General features: G+C 47.3%; 1 protein-coding gene across 1 annotated transcript; it reads right to left on the bottom strand.

The window, feature by feature from the left end:
- Nucleotides 1-13814, bottom strand: BRAT1 (BRCA1 associated ATM activator 1). Its single transcript, XM_025171739.2, has 13 exons — nucleotides 13229-13814; nucleotides 12325-12479; nucleotides 10963-11110; nucleotides 9874-10246; nucleotides 8765-8884; nucleotides 7917-8008; nucleotides 7551-7669; nucleotides 7036-7222; nucleotides 6390-6469; nucleotides 5751-5853; nucleotides 5280-5378; nucleotides 4633-4814; nucleotides 1-3647 (listed from the first exon to the last, which is right to left on the bottom strand). The coding sequence occupies exons 1-13, from the start codon at nucleotides 13404-13406 to the stop codon at nucleotides 2922-2924; spliced, it is 2562 nt and encodes an 853-aa protein (XP_025027507.1). The 5' UTR covers nucleotides 13407-13814; the 3' UTR covers nucleotides 1-2921.
- Nucleotides 13815-13980: the final 166 nt, after the last annotated feature.

Raw genomic sequence — 13980 nt, 5'->3', positions numbered from 1 at the left:
TTTACTACAGTCATCATGGATGCTGAATTTGCTTTTGATATAGGCGTATGAGATTCGTTTTGCAGATACGATTTAACAGAGCTTTTGTAAGCTGTTTAGATGTGCTTGATTGAAGTGTCATAAAAAACTGTAACAAATAAATCGGGTTTCTAGCTTCCTGTATGCCATAAATGCTTTTTGGAACAAATGTAATTCTCTGGATTAGCAGCACAGGCTGGATTCGGCGTTAAGGGGTTCATTTTTCCCTTTCTGTTACGTTCTTGAGTCCTCACCTGCACAAATCTAGGATTTGATTCAAGAATTTTCCTCTCTCCACTAGCCCAAGACAGAGGCTACTACGCATTCATTCGAATTACCGAATGATATGCCAAGACATGTCCTGCAGAATGTCTGGTTTTGTTGATGCCTGAAATGCCCCACTTCCTCTGATTCTGACTGTGCCGACAGAAATCAGTGAACGTTGGCCCTATCTGCTTAATTTGACTAGGCAGCCAAGCACTTTCTCTCATCTGCTCTACCTCACAGAATTGCTGTGATGATAAAACAGGGTGAGAAAACTACATTTACCACCCGAGGAAGGGAAGAATTTAGCGGTAATCATTCCAGAACACAAGCGTGCTCCGGAATGGTTTGTAATCATTATCCTCTGCAGCTCTTCAGCAGGAAATAAGGGTGGGTCCGTGGAAGAAAATGCATTTTAAAAGGACTGTTATCAGCATCGTCCTCCCCTTTTGCTTGTCATGATTTAAGACCTGAAATCACTCTCAGTCACTTGAATGTCTTGTTTTGCTTCTGCCCTTTAATAATTAAGTGGCCTGTCATGGCAGAGTTCAGCTCTCTGGGCATCAATACATACCTCCTGATGTAGGCTGCTGCTCGAGGAGCCCGGCAACTCAAATAAACACTCCATTTTCTGCCCTAGGATTTCTTAATTGTGATTATATATATTTATGATTTACAATGATAATTGGGAGCCAGGTCGTGCCCATAGCAAATTCAGCTGACCTCCCCCTCCCATGAATTGGAGCAGAAACAGATACCATTTTCCCCCTTTCTCCCTTTGCTGTAGAGTCTTATGAAATGCACTAGTGAAGTCTGTTGATGGAGACAGTTCGGGATCTTGAGGAAATGCTTTTTTTAAATGGAGGTCCCCCCCCCCGCTCCAGTCCTCTAGAGCACCTGCTTTGATGCAAGAGACCCCCAATTCAGCCTGTGCCATTTCCAGATGGGGCTGGAAAGATACTGAAGCCCTGGAGAGGGATTGTTTTAAAACTAAAATCTAGAAATCCACCAGCTGAGCTCAGTGCAAAAGGCAATCCTGACTTCAGAAATGTGTCTTGAGCTCCAGAACTGAAGACAGGTTTTGTGTCTCTGCTCTTCCATCAATACTTGGGCCATGCCCAGCTACCTTCAATATATGGCTTAAGATCAGGGAGTCTCACTTTATTGTGGCTCTTCTTGGTCAAAACTCCTGACTTTCTGCTGCAAATCACCTGGAAATCTTCCATTACATCAGTGTTTCTCAACCTTAGCAACATTATGAGATGTGGACTTCAAGCTGGGGAATTCTGGGAGTTGAAGTCCACACCTCTTAAATTTGCTGAGGTTGAAGAAACACTGTATTAGATCATGGCCTCCTTTCTAATTCCAAAGTAAAGTAAACCAATGATGTTGGCTTGGCATAAAGCAACTATCCAGGCCCAGAGATACTCCCTCTGCAGGGCAATTCACACAAACACATCAACCTAAACAGGCAGACTTTAGGCTGCTAGAATTCCTTTGGGTTTTCACTGGAGTCCTTAAATGGAGTCCCATTTGCAGCCAAGTCTAAAAGAACAGCTCAGGAAGCAGGCAATGATCTGCAAAATGAGGAGCACCCTGGGCATAAATTCAGTCCAGGATTTTATTTTTTTTTCAGGACCACCAGTGGCTTACTCATAAATCTAATCCTCCCTACTCCAAGGATTTGTCCCTTATGTAGAAAAGCAAAGAGGATCTTCTGGTGATTCTGTTTTTAAATTACTAGAAACAATCCTACACTAGCTTTAGGGACGATCTAGAGCAGTGTTTCTCAACCTTAGCAACTTTAAGAAGTGTGGACTTCAACATGGCTGGCTGGGGAGTTCTAGGAGTTGAAGTTCATACATCTTAAAGTTGCCAAGGCTGAGAAATACTGATCTAGAGAGACACCACTGGGTAAGCCACAGCCAGCGGAGCTGACACGGTGGACTGATTCACAAACCTTGTCATAGTGGAATCTTGCCAGCTTGTTAGACTGTTCTGCCGCAGGAGTGAAGGTGAGCAATAAGCCTAAACTCTACTGCACCAAGACTGTGATCCATAGGGCTGAAGATGGAGCCATTTATGGTGACCTCTGACCACAGAAAATGCTTCTAAGATTTAGCACGGACCGTGTAGGCGAGCAGCGAGCCTTGTTTTCTTCTACGCATGGTCTGTAGCTCATTACCCAAGGACAAAACCCAGCCGAGCGCTACTTGGATCTGCCTCGGTAACAGGCTGCTCGCTCAAAGAGGAAACAGCTAACACAGTAAACCCCCAGCAGAATCCACTTCCAAAGATTTCATCTGTTCATCGTATTCTCTTTATCAGAGCAGACAGTTCTCGATTTTACAAGATAAGCCTCTATGATACAGATTCACTTAGGTGATTCTGTTAGGCGGATCCTTGATCATTACGCATTCGCCATAAACTTGTGTGGGTTTTGCTTTTTGGTGCAAGTGCCCGAAAGCGCTGCTTTGGGGTTTACTCTTCCCAACAGTTCCCTGCATGTGGGTTTTGGGTTTAATTCACTCTAGCAGGCCCACTTTCTGCAGGTATCTGTGGAGGGTGCTCGCTTGCAGCAATTCAATTCTGAAAGTTGCCACTTTTCCAAGCTGGTTGGCAGGTTCTGGCCCATCTTTTCAATAGCAGTCTGCTTTGTTCTCCTCTGCATTCCCTGCAGCAGACAGGATATCCTGCAAGAGAGACTGGGGACTCCGCTCCAAGTAGTCACTGCTTACATCCAGAGTTCTTTGCAAACTCTCCAGGTCCATCGATTCTAGTATTAGCTGCAGCCTTTCTGGATCTTTGCAACTCTTTTCAGCAGCCTCCCCAACCGGAAGGCTCAAAAGAGAAGAGCGGGTCCCGGTTGGCCCCTCCTTTAGCTGAGCAGCATCTCCCAAAGGTGATGATTTCTGCTGCTCCGGGCACTTGTCTTTGCAAATGTTTGATTTCAGAGCCAGAAGGACCTCACAGGCTTTGAGCGCCACTGGCCTGTCGCAGTCCTGAAGGGCTCTGAAAAGGAAAGCAAACATTTTCATTTGGCAGAATATCTGTAGCAAGTCAGGGAGATGGACAGGCGGTCTGGCAAGAAAGGAACCAGAAGAAGCAGAGCTCTCCCGGAGCCCAAACCGGCCAAATGTCTGGGTGATAAAAATGTCCACCAATTCCAAAGCACGAATTTTTACTTCCCAGTCCAAGTCTCCATCCACAGCTTGAAGGGCTTGGGAAACAAACTCCTCGGGGGCAGCCAAGACCTCGGGGTGTCCTTCTTTCAGCCAGTCGATGAAGACACTGATGACGGCCCTGCGAGGAAAACCTTCGGAGTCCGAAGACAAGATTTCCAGCAAGCGAGCACCAACACTGACCTTGGGAACAAGTTGATACACAGAATCTCAAGTGGAAGCTTGAATTCTACACATTTTCTTCTTTTTAATCCAGCATAGATCAATCTGAGAGTTCCTGTTGCCAGAACACTTATTCTTAAGGAGTTTGGTTCTTAAACGACTCAGTAGAAACTAATTGTAAATTCACAATTCAAGTATAGATTCTTAAGTAATTTAGAACAGCTCCATCCAAGGACGGATGTATTAGCAGGCTTGGGGGGAATTCCCACGATTTGTCCCACGACAAAATCTCTAGGGACAAATCTAAAAAGCAGAACTCACCTCTCCCCTTCCAGCATGTCCAAATCCCAAGACCAATGACAACTGAACATGCTCAGCATGGTCACAGCATAGTGGCTGTTGAACATAGGGAGGACCTTTATGGAAAACCACAGGGAGGGAAAACGTAGCACCTCCCAAAAGAGACAGGAAGGCAAGCGCCCTAAACAGAAGCACCATTTTGTGGCAGGTCTCACTGGATGCATTGATGCCTCACCTCTCCTTTCCTTCAAGAAGTATGGTGTGATTGCTTTACCTGCATGAACGAGGAGCCCAGCTGTGGAAGCATCACTGAGCAGGCTCTTCGACGCCAACTTTAATTCATATCAGCAGATAGATATGGCCTAATATCCCATAAGGCAGTGTTTCTCAACCTTGGCCACTTTAAGATGTGTGGACTTCAACTCCCAGCATGCTGGGAGTTGAAGTCCACACATCTTAAAGTGGCCAAGGTTGAGAAACACTGCCATAAGGTATCGTCATCCCAATCAATTCAGGGCTTGTATTTGAATCGAGAACCAGCCAAGGCTAATTCATCTGATCTACAGCTATAACCGTTTGCTTGGAGAGCCATAATCCAGTGTTTTCAAATTATTTTTAACGGCAGCTCCACGGAGAGATGATCATGGATAGTGTTCTGGCAGGGAGGAAGGGGGTTAAGACCCCACTTTGCACACAAGTACTGTACCTCTTTAGCACTCCCATTGCTTTTAGAAACAGGTATTTCTGAGCCAGTGTGGGCAATGAGGGAGAAATGCCCCAAGGTCTTCACAGCACTGGCACGTACATAGCTCTCAGTGTCATCCAGAAGGCCTTCTAGGAACATGGATACCTCTGAAGAGAGTAGCTCTTGCCAAAACCAGTCTTGCCCTGTGTAGGGAAATGGCACTACCAATATACACACTTTGCACTGGTGGGGGGGGGACGTGTGTGCAGCGCCCCAGGCTGCAGCTTCTGGAGTCTGCTAAATCACAACTGCTGAAAACTGCTGGCCTACCTTCCCGCTCCTTTGAGGTCAAAACCCCCAAGTCCCTGACTCCAAACTGCAGAAAAAAACAAAAAAGCTGGGCCTGCCCTCCAGAAGGCATCCTTGCCATAGCTCTTTACTGAGCAGGAGTACATGCAGGGCGCCCAGAGTGACCTCCAGGCCCACAATCAGGACAGCACCAAGAAAATCTGCCCGAGGTTCCTGGAAGTTCAAAGACGCTTCAGGAGAAAAGACCACCATTCCCAGCCCTCCAAACAAAGTCCGCGGCAGTCCGGTATGGATGCTCTGCTTAACTCTATACAGCTGCCAAAATGCTTCTCCTCCACGCTGCATTTGTGCTACCCTACCTCTCAGGTGCTTCATCGCCAGGCTGAGAAACTCCAGGGCAGAGTCTCGTACTTCCCAGCTCGGACTGCACATGTGTTTCTGTAACACCTGCACCGTATCTGCAAAGAAAGAGAGGAGACAAAATTGTAGGACTTAGCCAATAGAACTGGGCCATCCTTTCCAACCCCCTCCTAAATGCAGGTTAATCTGATGAAATGATGCTGGCTTAAAATCTAAGCCTTCCAGCTCAAAAAAATTTAAATATCTGGAGCTGGGGAAAAACACACACACACACACACACACACACACACAACACAAGCTAGCATGGTTCAGATGCAGTCCAGCCTTCCCTAACCTAGCACTATCCCAATGTGCTGATCTATGATTCCCGTCGTCCCAAACAGCTGCAAGGCTGAGGAAGGCTGGGCTGATTCCTTTCTTACAAGTTAGCTTAAGCTCATGTATGTCTCATCTAGTCACAGCATTGACACCTCTGAGAAACTGTCTGTGTTGTTGGGAATCGGCAAGGGAGACGGATGGATCCAAGGCACTCAGAAGCCACTTTAGGGTTCCTTGAAGGGCTTTCTTCAGAATCTGGAAGGGAGTCGAAGGATATTTCATTTATTAGCAGATATGGCTCCCTGCTTGCCATGTAATTCGGGGCAGCTAACAAGAAATTACGAATCACAAGGAAGAAACCCAGACATTAACACAGCACGCTCAAGACGGTGCATACACAGAAGCAATTAATGTGGGCTCAAAGAACCTTCTGACCCAGTGCCCGCTGAAAAGCCTAAATTCCCTTCACCACACCACCCTCCTTTTGTGATCAAAAGGTGGATGTTGCTAACGAGAAGAGGTTTCTCGATCGGCACATGGCAGTCACATCCCGCAGCCAAGACGGAACCGAAAGGGAGCCTGCAGAGTTCCAGTGTGAACCGCCACAGAAGGAAGTCCAGCAGCTGCTGGTCTTCCCGCCAACGTCATGGAACAGCCCAGCGTTTCTCCCCTCTGGTCTTCAGAAACGAAAGAAGACCCGTCACTAAGCAACAAGCCTAAGAAAACAAGATGCTTTCTTACAGGAGACAAGATAAAGCCCCGGCAGTTAGCTTTTTACGTTCTGCACTCACCACAGGACGACTCTCCGGACTTCGCAAGTACGCCAGAAGAACGTCAAAGACTTGCAGCATTTCTTCACCGTGAACTGAAGCTAATGGGGAGAACAGACATTTTAATCTCACAACCCACTGCACGTGCCCCTTTTCATTTCTGATTCCGCTTGGATTTCATCCCAAATACAGCTTCTCAGAGCTTACAACTGAAATAGTTGCTCCAAAGAAAGGAAACCTCAGAGCTGCAGTGAACTAATATGGGCCTGACAATAGTACACCATATGTTTGGTTGCCCAGGATCTTAAGAGAGCTTCTGAGGTCTTCTGCCTTTCATTCCTCTTAATTACTGTCGTTGCTGCGTTATCGCACGTCATAGTAGGATTGAAAAATAACACACATTCTGTAAACTGCTCTGGCATTAGAACAGCATTATTTATTTAAATAATAAACGGCATTAGCGCTACCAGTGCCTATAATGGAAAGTATGATAGTAAAGCCAAAGAAAAACACTTTCTAGGACTGATTTATGAACGTCTGATCTTGATTCTGAACGGCAAAGAATCCTGGAGGAGAACTGAGAAACATTACCAATAGAATTTCTTGTGCTGTTGTGACGATTCTGAAGCTTATATATACACGCAGACACACACACAGGCCAACTTACCAGCCCAGCGCGAGAGGGCTCCTAGGAGGCTAAGGGCTGCCCTCTGAACTCGAAAGCAGCCAATCAAGATGTTGCCTACTGTAGCTCCAAAGGAAGAGGATGGCACAGCCAGACCGGTGCAAAACTGTAGTAGGGTCACCACAGAGCATAACAAAGACTTGTGGGGAAATTCCACTGCCAAGCACGCCTGGGGAAGCAACGGATATGTGTGTTCTAAGCTACTTTAATCAGAGCTGTAATTCTGTAATTGTGTGTCCTGCAATCTCTCTGAACATGGTAACGGGGCTATTATAACAGCCAATGCAGTTTTAGGTGGCATCAATACAAGTGTAGTTTTCAATTCATAGGAAATAATAGCATTAATATTTTCTGCATGGAGCAGTGACCATTTTGTGTCCAGTTTTGGGCATCACATTTTAAGAGGTATTCAGAGAAACAGGATGCAACAACTGGGCAAAACAGAAGGCCCACAGGGCCTAGCTTTCCCACGTTAAGGAAGGCTGCTCTTCTCTTACCAACTCCTGGATCTCCTCGAGATGAGCCATAGTCTGACACAGGAGACTGGCACACGAAGACCTGGTAGAGAGAAGAGACTCCACAGAGGAAGCATCAGAAAGGCCCTCATCCAGCAACCCTGAAGCATGGGACGAAACAACATGTTTTAAGGCAAAAGGCTTCTCTGACACGGCTGGAAAAACCCTGCAAACAGGAGAATTCCCACACATCTAATCGTGCAAAGAACCATCTAGGACATTCTTGCAAAGTATTATTGCTGTTTTAACTCAGTCCCCAGATAGCCTGAGGACCTCTTTCCCCAACCCACCCATTCTGTTTAATGGATACGGCTGTTAATGAGGCTGGGTGGTGACTCAGCAACTCGCCTGGGAATTCTAAGCGATGTGAAGAGGCTCTCAAGATGCAGCCCATTGGCTGGAGCAAGACAGTCAGGCTCTGGGCTTTAATTGCCTGTGGGCTTCAAAAGGAGAGAAAGGGATCCGTTTGTTTTGCGTGCTCAAGATTAGAGCTTTCCGTTGGTTTTACCTAGGTTAAAAGTTTGTTTCATAAATTAATCAAAATTCCTTCAATATAAAAACACAGGAGAACATGCATGCTTGCACATACACCACAATGCTTCTTCAAATTATGTGACTGGTACGCTAGTTCAGTTTAACTTGCTGCGATCTACAAATTCTACCGTCTTTAGAACTGTTGAAAGGACATTAAAACTTCACAATGGAGAAAAATGGAAGAGGTGGAAGAGTCAAGAGCAGAAAGGGGTCACTGATTTTTATGACTTGAATCCATACATCACATTAAGCCACATTTTTTGAATAAGCCACAATTGTCTGGGCTCACCTTACCATATTCCACACTTGACTTGCAAACCCTATCGCTATGCCTCTTCCTCCAGTATATACACTTAAGACCGCAACCGCAGACTTTTATCAGGCATGAAAATAAGGGCTTAAACGTGGCATTAAAGAAAAGGGGAATTTGAATCTGCAGTTAAACAAGTCAAGCAAAATACTTATCTGCTCAGCAAGCCTACTGATGAGGCTCATTCATCATTTAATATTAACATTTAGAGCAGTGTTTCTCAACCTCAGCAACTTTAAGCGGTATGGACTTCTGGGAATTCTGGGAGTTGAAGTCCACATCTCTTAAAGTTGCTGAGGTTGAGAAACACTGCATTAGACCGTGGGCTCCTTTTTAGAGCATCAATTCCTACCATGTGTCAAGCTTCAAAAGTCCCCGTGCCAGAGGGCCGACTTGAGCCAGACTGATATTCTTCAGAGCAAGTGCCACCAGCTTCCAGAGACTACATTCATGACAGCTAAATGCAGGAGACCTATTGAAGGGAGAATGACATGTTGAAGAGCTGTGTCTATCCTCAGGAGTATTTTCCTGGGGTGACCCAGCTTCAGGTCATGCAGACACCACCTCATTCCTCTCCTAAAGCCACAACGTAGGCTCATACCTTCTGAAACTCTTCCCAAGACTTCCAGCACTTCTACAGATAGCAGGAGCCTTACTAATTAGAAGAAGTGAACAGAGACACGCCAAACCTATGACAGAGGTTCCCTAAGTATTCCCAATTTATTCCCCAATATACTTCAAAGGACTGATTTGAAACTTTGGGGGTCTGAAATGGCTTGGATCCAGACAACCTTCTGAAGTGCCTCCCTGCAAGTTCTCTTGATGAAGCATTGGTCCTAACATCTCTTTCATCTGAATTCAGAATGATTGAGGAAGAGAGAGAGATTTGGGGCATGATACCCTCACTCTGAATTAGAGAAGGGGCAAAACCATTCAAGGGCACCTTGGCGAGTTGTCTCAAACTACCATCTTATCCTTTAAATCTCAGCAGTGGGTTTTGCGATATAATGGCTCATTTTAGTTGTTAAGGCTGCTGGACCAGCCCTCATCTTGCAGCCAAACCTCCCACATCCTGTCCTGCTTGCGTTTGGCGGCAGTTCCCTAAAAGTGGGAAACACAACTCATGTGGGCTCCAGGGCTGGGCCAGGCTTGGTGAGCCACTTGGGGAGGGGAGTTGAACAACGTAAAGGGCAAAATGAGCATTTAAACATCTGCAAGCCTTCATCTCTTTGTCCCCCAAATGCAATAAAGTGCTCAAATGTTTGATCACACCCAGGGCCCAGTTTTTTATACCCTTTCCTGCTATTGAGGGTCAGCAGTTGAGACACAAGACCCAGCCATGTAGGATCACCAATGATGGCAAGAACTATGGAGGAACTCTTCTACGTGCAAGCCCTGTCCCACCATCTTAATTAATTCAGGGCTCTTAAAGAATAACTTATGGACAGAAAGGCCACTTACCTTGCCATGCTGAGAAATAAATCCACCAGCAAGTGTCCGGCTTGGACTGGCTCCTCTGTCAGGAGAGCTCCAACAGTTTCTGCTATGCGTGACCACAATATCTCAGTCCAGGCATCCTGGTTGTGTTCAAACAACGTCGTTAACAGCTTCAGGGAATGCTGGACCCGGGAGGAAGAGTGGGACTTGAGAGCATCCTCAACCCGGGCAACCATCATTTGAGCACAAGCTGGCCAATCGCAGTCCTTTGAACTAAGAAGACGAGACGGTTCAGACTCTACAGAGAAAATGAGCACGCGGGCAAGAAGCCGGTTGGCCCCTGCAGCGATGAAGAGGCTGGGGTCTCCTTGAAGAGCGAAAATCACATCTAGAGCTCCTGTTGAGAACAATAACGGATGCTGACAATTTTGGGAGAAAATAGCTATTCCTCAGGAAAACTCCCTTGGGGGTATAAGCAAGATGCTTTGATTTAGCAATGAAAACAACATTTTAATTACTAAGACTCTGGTAAAATGGCACACTTTTTAAAAAACAAAATATCCCTTGATTCTCCTACAACGTTGTAGTAGGGGACAAAAGATAACATTTCAGAGATGACACTTTCTAACCAAGGACAATAGGTTTTATTTCACCGAAGCTTGAAATTCCCTTTCCACAGCTCCTATTACTTATATTAAGGTGTCAAATATAATTCAGGATGGAGAAAGGAAAATAATGTGATTAATTCGGTTGAGCAAGCTTTAGTTTAACTACAGCAAGGTAGAAGTACAGACATTAAGGTCTCCCAGGGATGCACCTAAACCTCTGGCATGGTCTCCACAGCCCTTCCAAATGTTGCCAGCCAATTCCTCTGAACTGGAGAGTAATCACATTAATGTCATCTAAATTCAACTGGAATTGAAATTACATCCAGTTTCGCTCCTGGACCCAGCTCTTTTTGGTGTGCAGCCCCCAACAAGTCACTCACAGAGCCAGAAATGGTGCATGTTCCTGCCACTGGGTGTGGGGAAAAAGGGAGCTGGTCCAGGAGACACCCAGGATAGAGCCCGGCTGGACAACTCTGATCTTAGGGGACGAAACATCTGCACTTGCCAGAGTTGCACAGAAACTGGAAGGCGCTGTAATGCTGCAGCATGATGTAGACGCCCTGCACCCAGCCGCTCCGAATGGTCATGTCTTCCCACAGTGGGCTGCCCAGGGGCCCTGCTTCTCCAAAGGCACCAAACACCACCTCCTGTTGCTGACTCAAGAGAAAGAAAGAAAGAAAGAAAGAAAGAAAGAAAGAAAGAAAGAAAGAAAGAAAGAAAGAAAGAAAGAAAGAAAGAAAGAAAGAAAGAAAGAAAGAAAGAAAGAAAGAAAGAAAAAAAGGATTGCATTTCTGGATCAGCCTCTCACTGCTCTGAAGGATGATGGTTCATGGCATTACTGAGACAACGGCTGTGAAATCTTGACCTATCCCTCTAGACTCCCGCCCTGCTGTTAGAACGTTCAACTTTTTTCATCCAGATAAAACTAAAACTGGAGCTTTAAAAAAAAAAAAACATAGATGAAAGAGAAGAACCGTGTGGTATTTCTCTTCTTCCTTCGTAAGTATGCCTGCCTTTGACTGGGCTGGCTGATATGGAAAGATCACAGGGAATTGCTCTGCACCCAAGTTGGGTGGTTGACCCCTCCGTCTTCCTTGAGGGCAGCAACAATCCAAGGATTCAGATGGGTGGGGTGGGGGTCCTGGGTCTTCATGGGTACTAGGCAGTAAATAGAGCCTAGGAACTTGTGCAGTGAGATTTATCAAAGGCTGAGAAATTGTCCACTATTTATCTATTGGTATAGTTTTATTACCTTTTTTCTAAAGGAAGATTTTCTTCATTGCACCAAAATCCCTGAAACTAGATCTGTAAAGCTACTGGAATGGAGAAGGAGTACACTTGCAAAAAACCCCCACAATAATGTAGCTTTATCTCTAAACAGGAACATTCTTGCTCAGAATCCCAGCTAGCGATTCTGTCTGCACCTCACCCCAAATAAAACTACCTGAATACCTTCAGCTGTCAATGGAGACAGCGTAAGGTGTCCTCTTGGGATTTTTTAAAAAATTGTTTTATATGTACATCTTCAAATCAAGGAGGGGGAGCCTTGCTTCATTCAGGTTCCAATCCTGTTGACGTTCACTGGTCACTGGTAGCGAAGGCACGGCCTCTCTTTGCACTTAGAGATAAATCTAAACCGTGCGCATCTGCACATGTTATGTGACTGGTGAGGTTCTTGCCCTGCTGAATCTGTACCTCCCATCCATTTCTCTGTGCAAAGAACTCTGAAATAGCCACAAGCTTAGTGACCGTGCGTCTTGAAGACGCATCTACTAAGAACACACGCTACCACAGAATCAAATGCAAACCCGTCAGAGGAAGCCTAGAATTGCCTCCTACAGGTGGTTCATTTCCGCCTCCGACAAACCTGCAGATGCTGGAAACTGCTTTCAGAAGCCGCGAGGATCCCTGTGAGCCGCAGGACAAAAGAAAGAAGAACGGGATTTGGTTTCCCTTGTTTGAGCACCGCGAGGATCAGCTCGATCAGACATGGGTTTTCTTCTAACACCAGCAGGCTAGGTCCTGGAGGGGGGGAAAAAAGAGTATTTGGAAATGCATGCTCCTTTTCCTTGCCTCTTCGAGTGGGAATGTTCGAAATGTTCAAGTGATCACAGTACAGCGTCCTTTTAACCACTTTCTGCCTCATCTGTCATACTGGACCAAATGTTATAATAATAAAGGGCTGAGACAGAACGAGTAATTTGCTAAAGGCAACATTCAAACCAGATACTTTTCTCTCCATAATTGACCATCTTAGGCAGTGTTTCTCAACCTTGGCCGCTTGAAGACGTGTGGTCTTCAACTCCCAGAATTCCCCAGCCAGCATGGCTGGCTGGGGAATTCTGGGAATTGAAGTCCGCACGTCTTCAAGCAGCCAAGGTTGAGAAACACTGATTTTAGGCATCAGGCTACATTATTACTATTAGCTTTAACTTCTCCGTTCGGTTCCAGAGCGGCTTGCCCAACTTCCCACGAAGGCCAGCTTATCACGCGTAGAAGCAAGCGCCAAACTGAGAGAGGAGCCCACCTCCACGGCTACCTTACCGTCCCGGTAACGTCCCACAAAGAGTGCAACTGAACGGGAATTACGATTCCAAACTTCCTAGTCTGCAGCAAGCGAAGGCGACCACACCAGTGACGTCGCGATGCCCACATCGCCTTCCATCCTTGCGTCCGGCGGTTCGGTCCCTCGCCTCCGGTAGCCCCCGAGGGTGGGTTTCCTTGCAGAGCCCACCCCCCTTACCCGAATGCAAAGCTAAGCACCTACTCACCGGGGCTGGCCAGAGCCTTAAACCAGTCCAGCAGTTTTTCCAGACACGTGTCGTCAGCCACGGGGTGCCTGGGGTCGGCCAGGACCGTGCAAACGGAAGGCAAGAGCTGGCAGCATTTCGCGTCCATGGGGAGCAGGGAGCCTGCGGGGTGTCCTCGCGAACGGAGGAGAGCTGGCATCCAGGGGGCACGACTTAGAGAGGGGCTCCTTGGCTGCCCGGGGAGGGGGGTCTTTCTGCTAGGTCCTCTCACTGCAGGCCACGTTCACACGCCCCTTCTATCGCACACACGCGTCTGCTAAGCTCATCAATGCCCTCGCGCAGGGAAGAGGCAGAAGGGCCGCCCTGGCCTGGCTGGCCCCAATGCAAGCAGTGCTGCTGGGGGAGGAGTCGAGCCCAGGCCCAGCGCCCAATCCGGGGTCCCCGCGGGGCGGCGCCCCCTCCCCAGGACTTCCAAAGGGAGGCAGACGAAGAGAGCCTCCGGCAGCAGCGCCGAGCAGGCTTAAGCCGCCCGGAAGGCGAGGGGTGGAAGCGAGCGAGAAGACGCCGCTCCCGCTGCAGCGCCGCGCCTGCACGCTACAGGGACCGTCTTCTTTGCGCAGGCGCGGGCGCACCCCTGCCTGGCTGGTCTGGGCATGCGCAGAAGGGCAAGGGACGCTCGCCTCCTCCCCGACGACGCCAGGACTTGGTTTCCCCCTGCCGGGCATCTCCAAAAGTATTTGGCTCCGGTCTCCATCGCCCCCGGCGGACGTAGC

Source organism: Python bivittatus, unplaced genomic scaffold (assembly GCF_059951505.1).
Source record: "Python bivittatus isolate LINGU-HERP-01145 unplaced genomic scaffold, Pbiv_v1 ctg000560_np1212, whole genome shotgun sequence".
Classification (NCBI taxonomy): Eukaryota; Metazoa; Chordata; class Lepidosauria; order Squamata; family Pythonidae; genus Python; species Python bivittatus.
This window is presented reverse-complemented; position numbering and strand designations above follow the sequence as displayed.

Coding starts and splice junctions, on each gene's coding strand:
- BRAT1 (XM_025171739.2), bottom strand. CDS start 13,406: ATGCCAGCTCTCCTCCGTTCGCGAGGACACCCCGCAGGCTCCCTGCTC. Junction 12,480..13,228: donor TAAGGCTCTGGCCAGCCCCG/GTGAGTAGGTGC, acceptor CCCCCCCTCCAG/GACCTAGCCTGCTGGTGTTA. Junction 5,379..5,750: donor ACACAGACAGTTTCTCAGAG/GTGTCAATGCTG, acceptor CTTTCTTTGCAG/ATACGGTGCAGGTGTTACAG.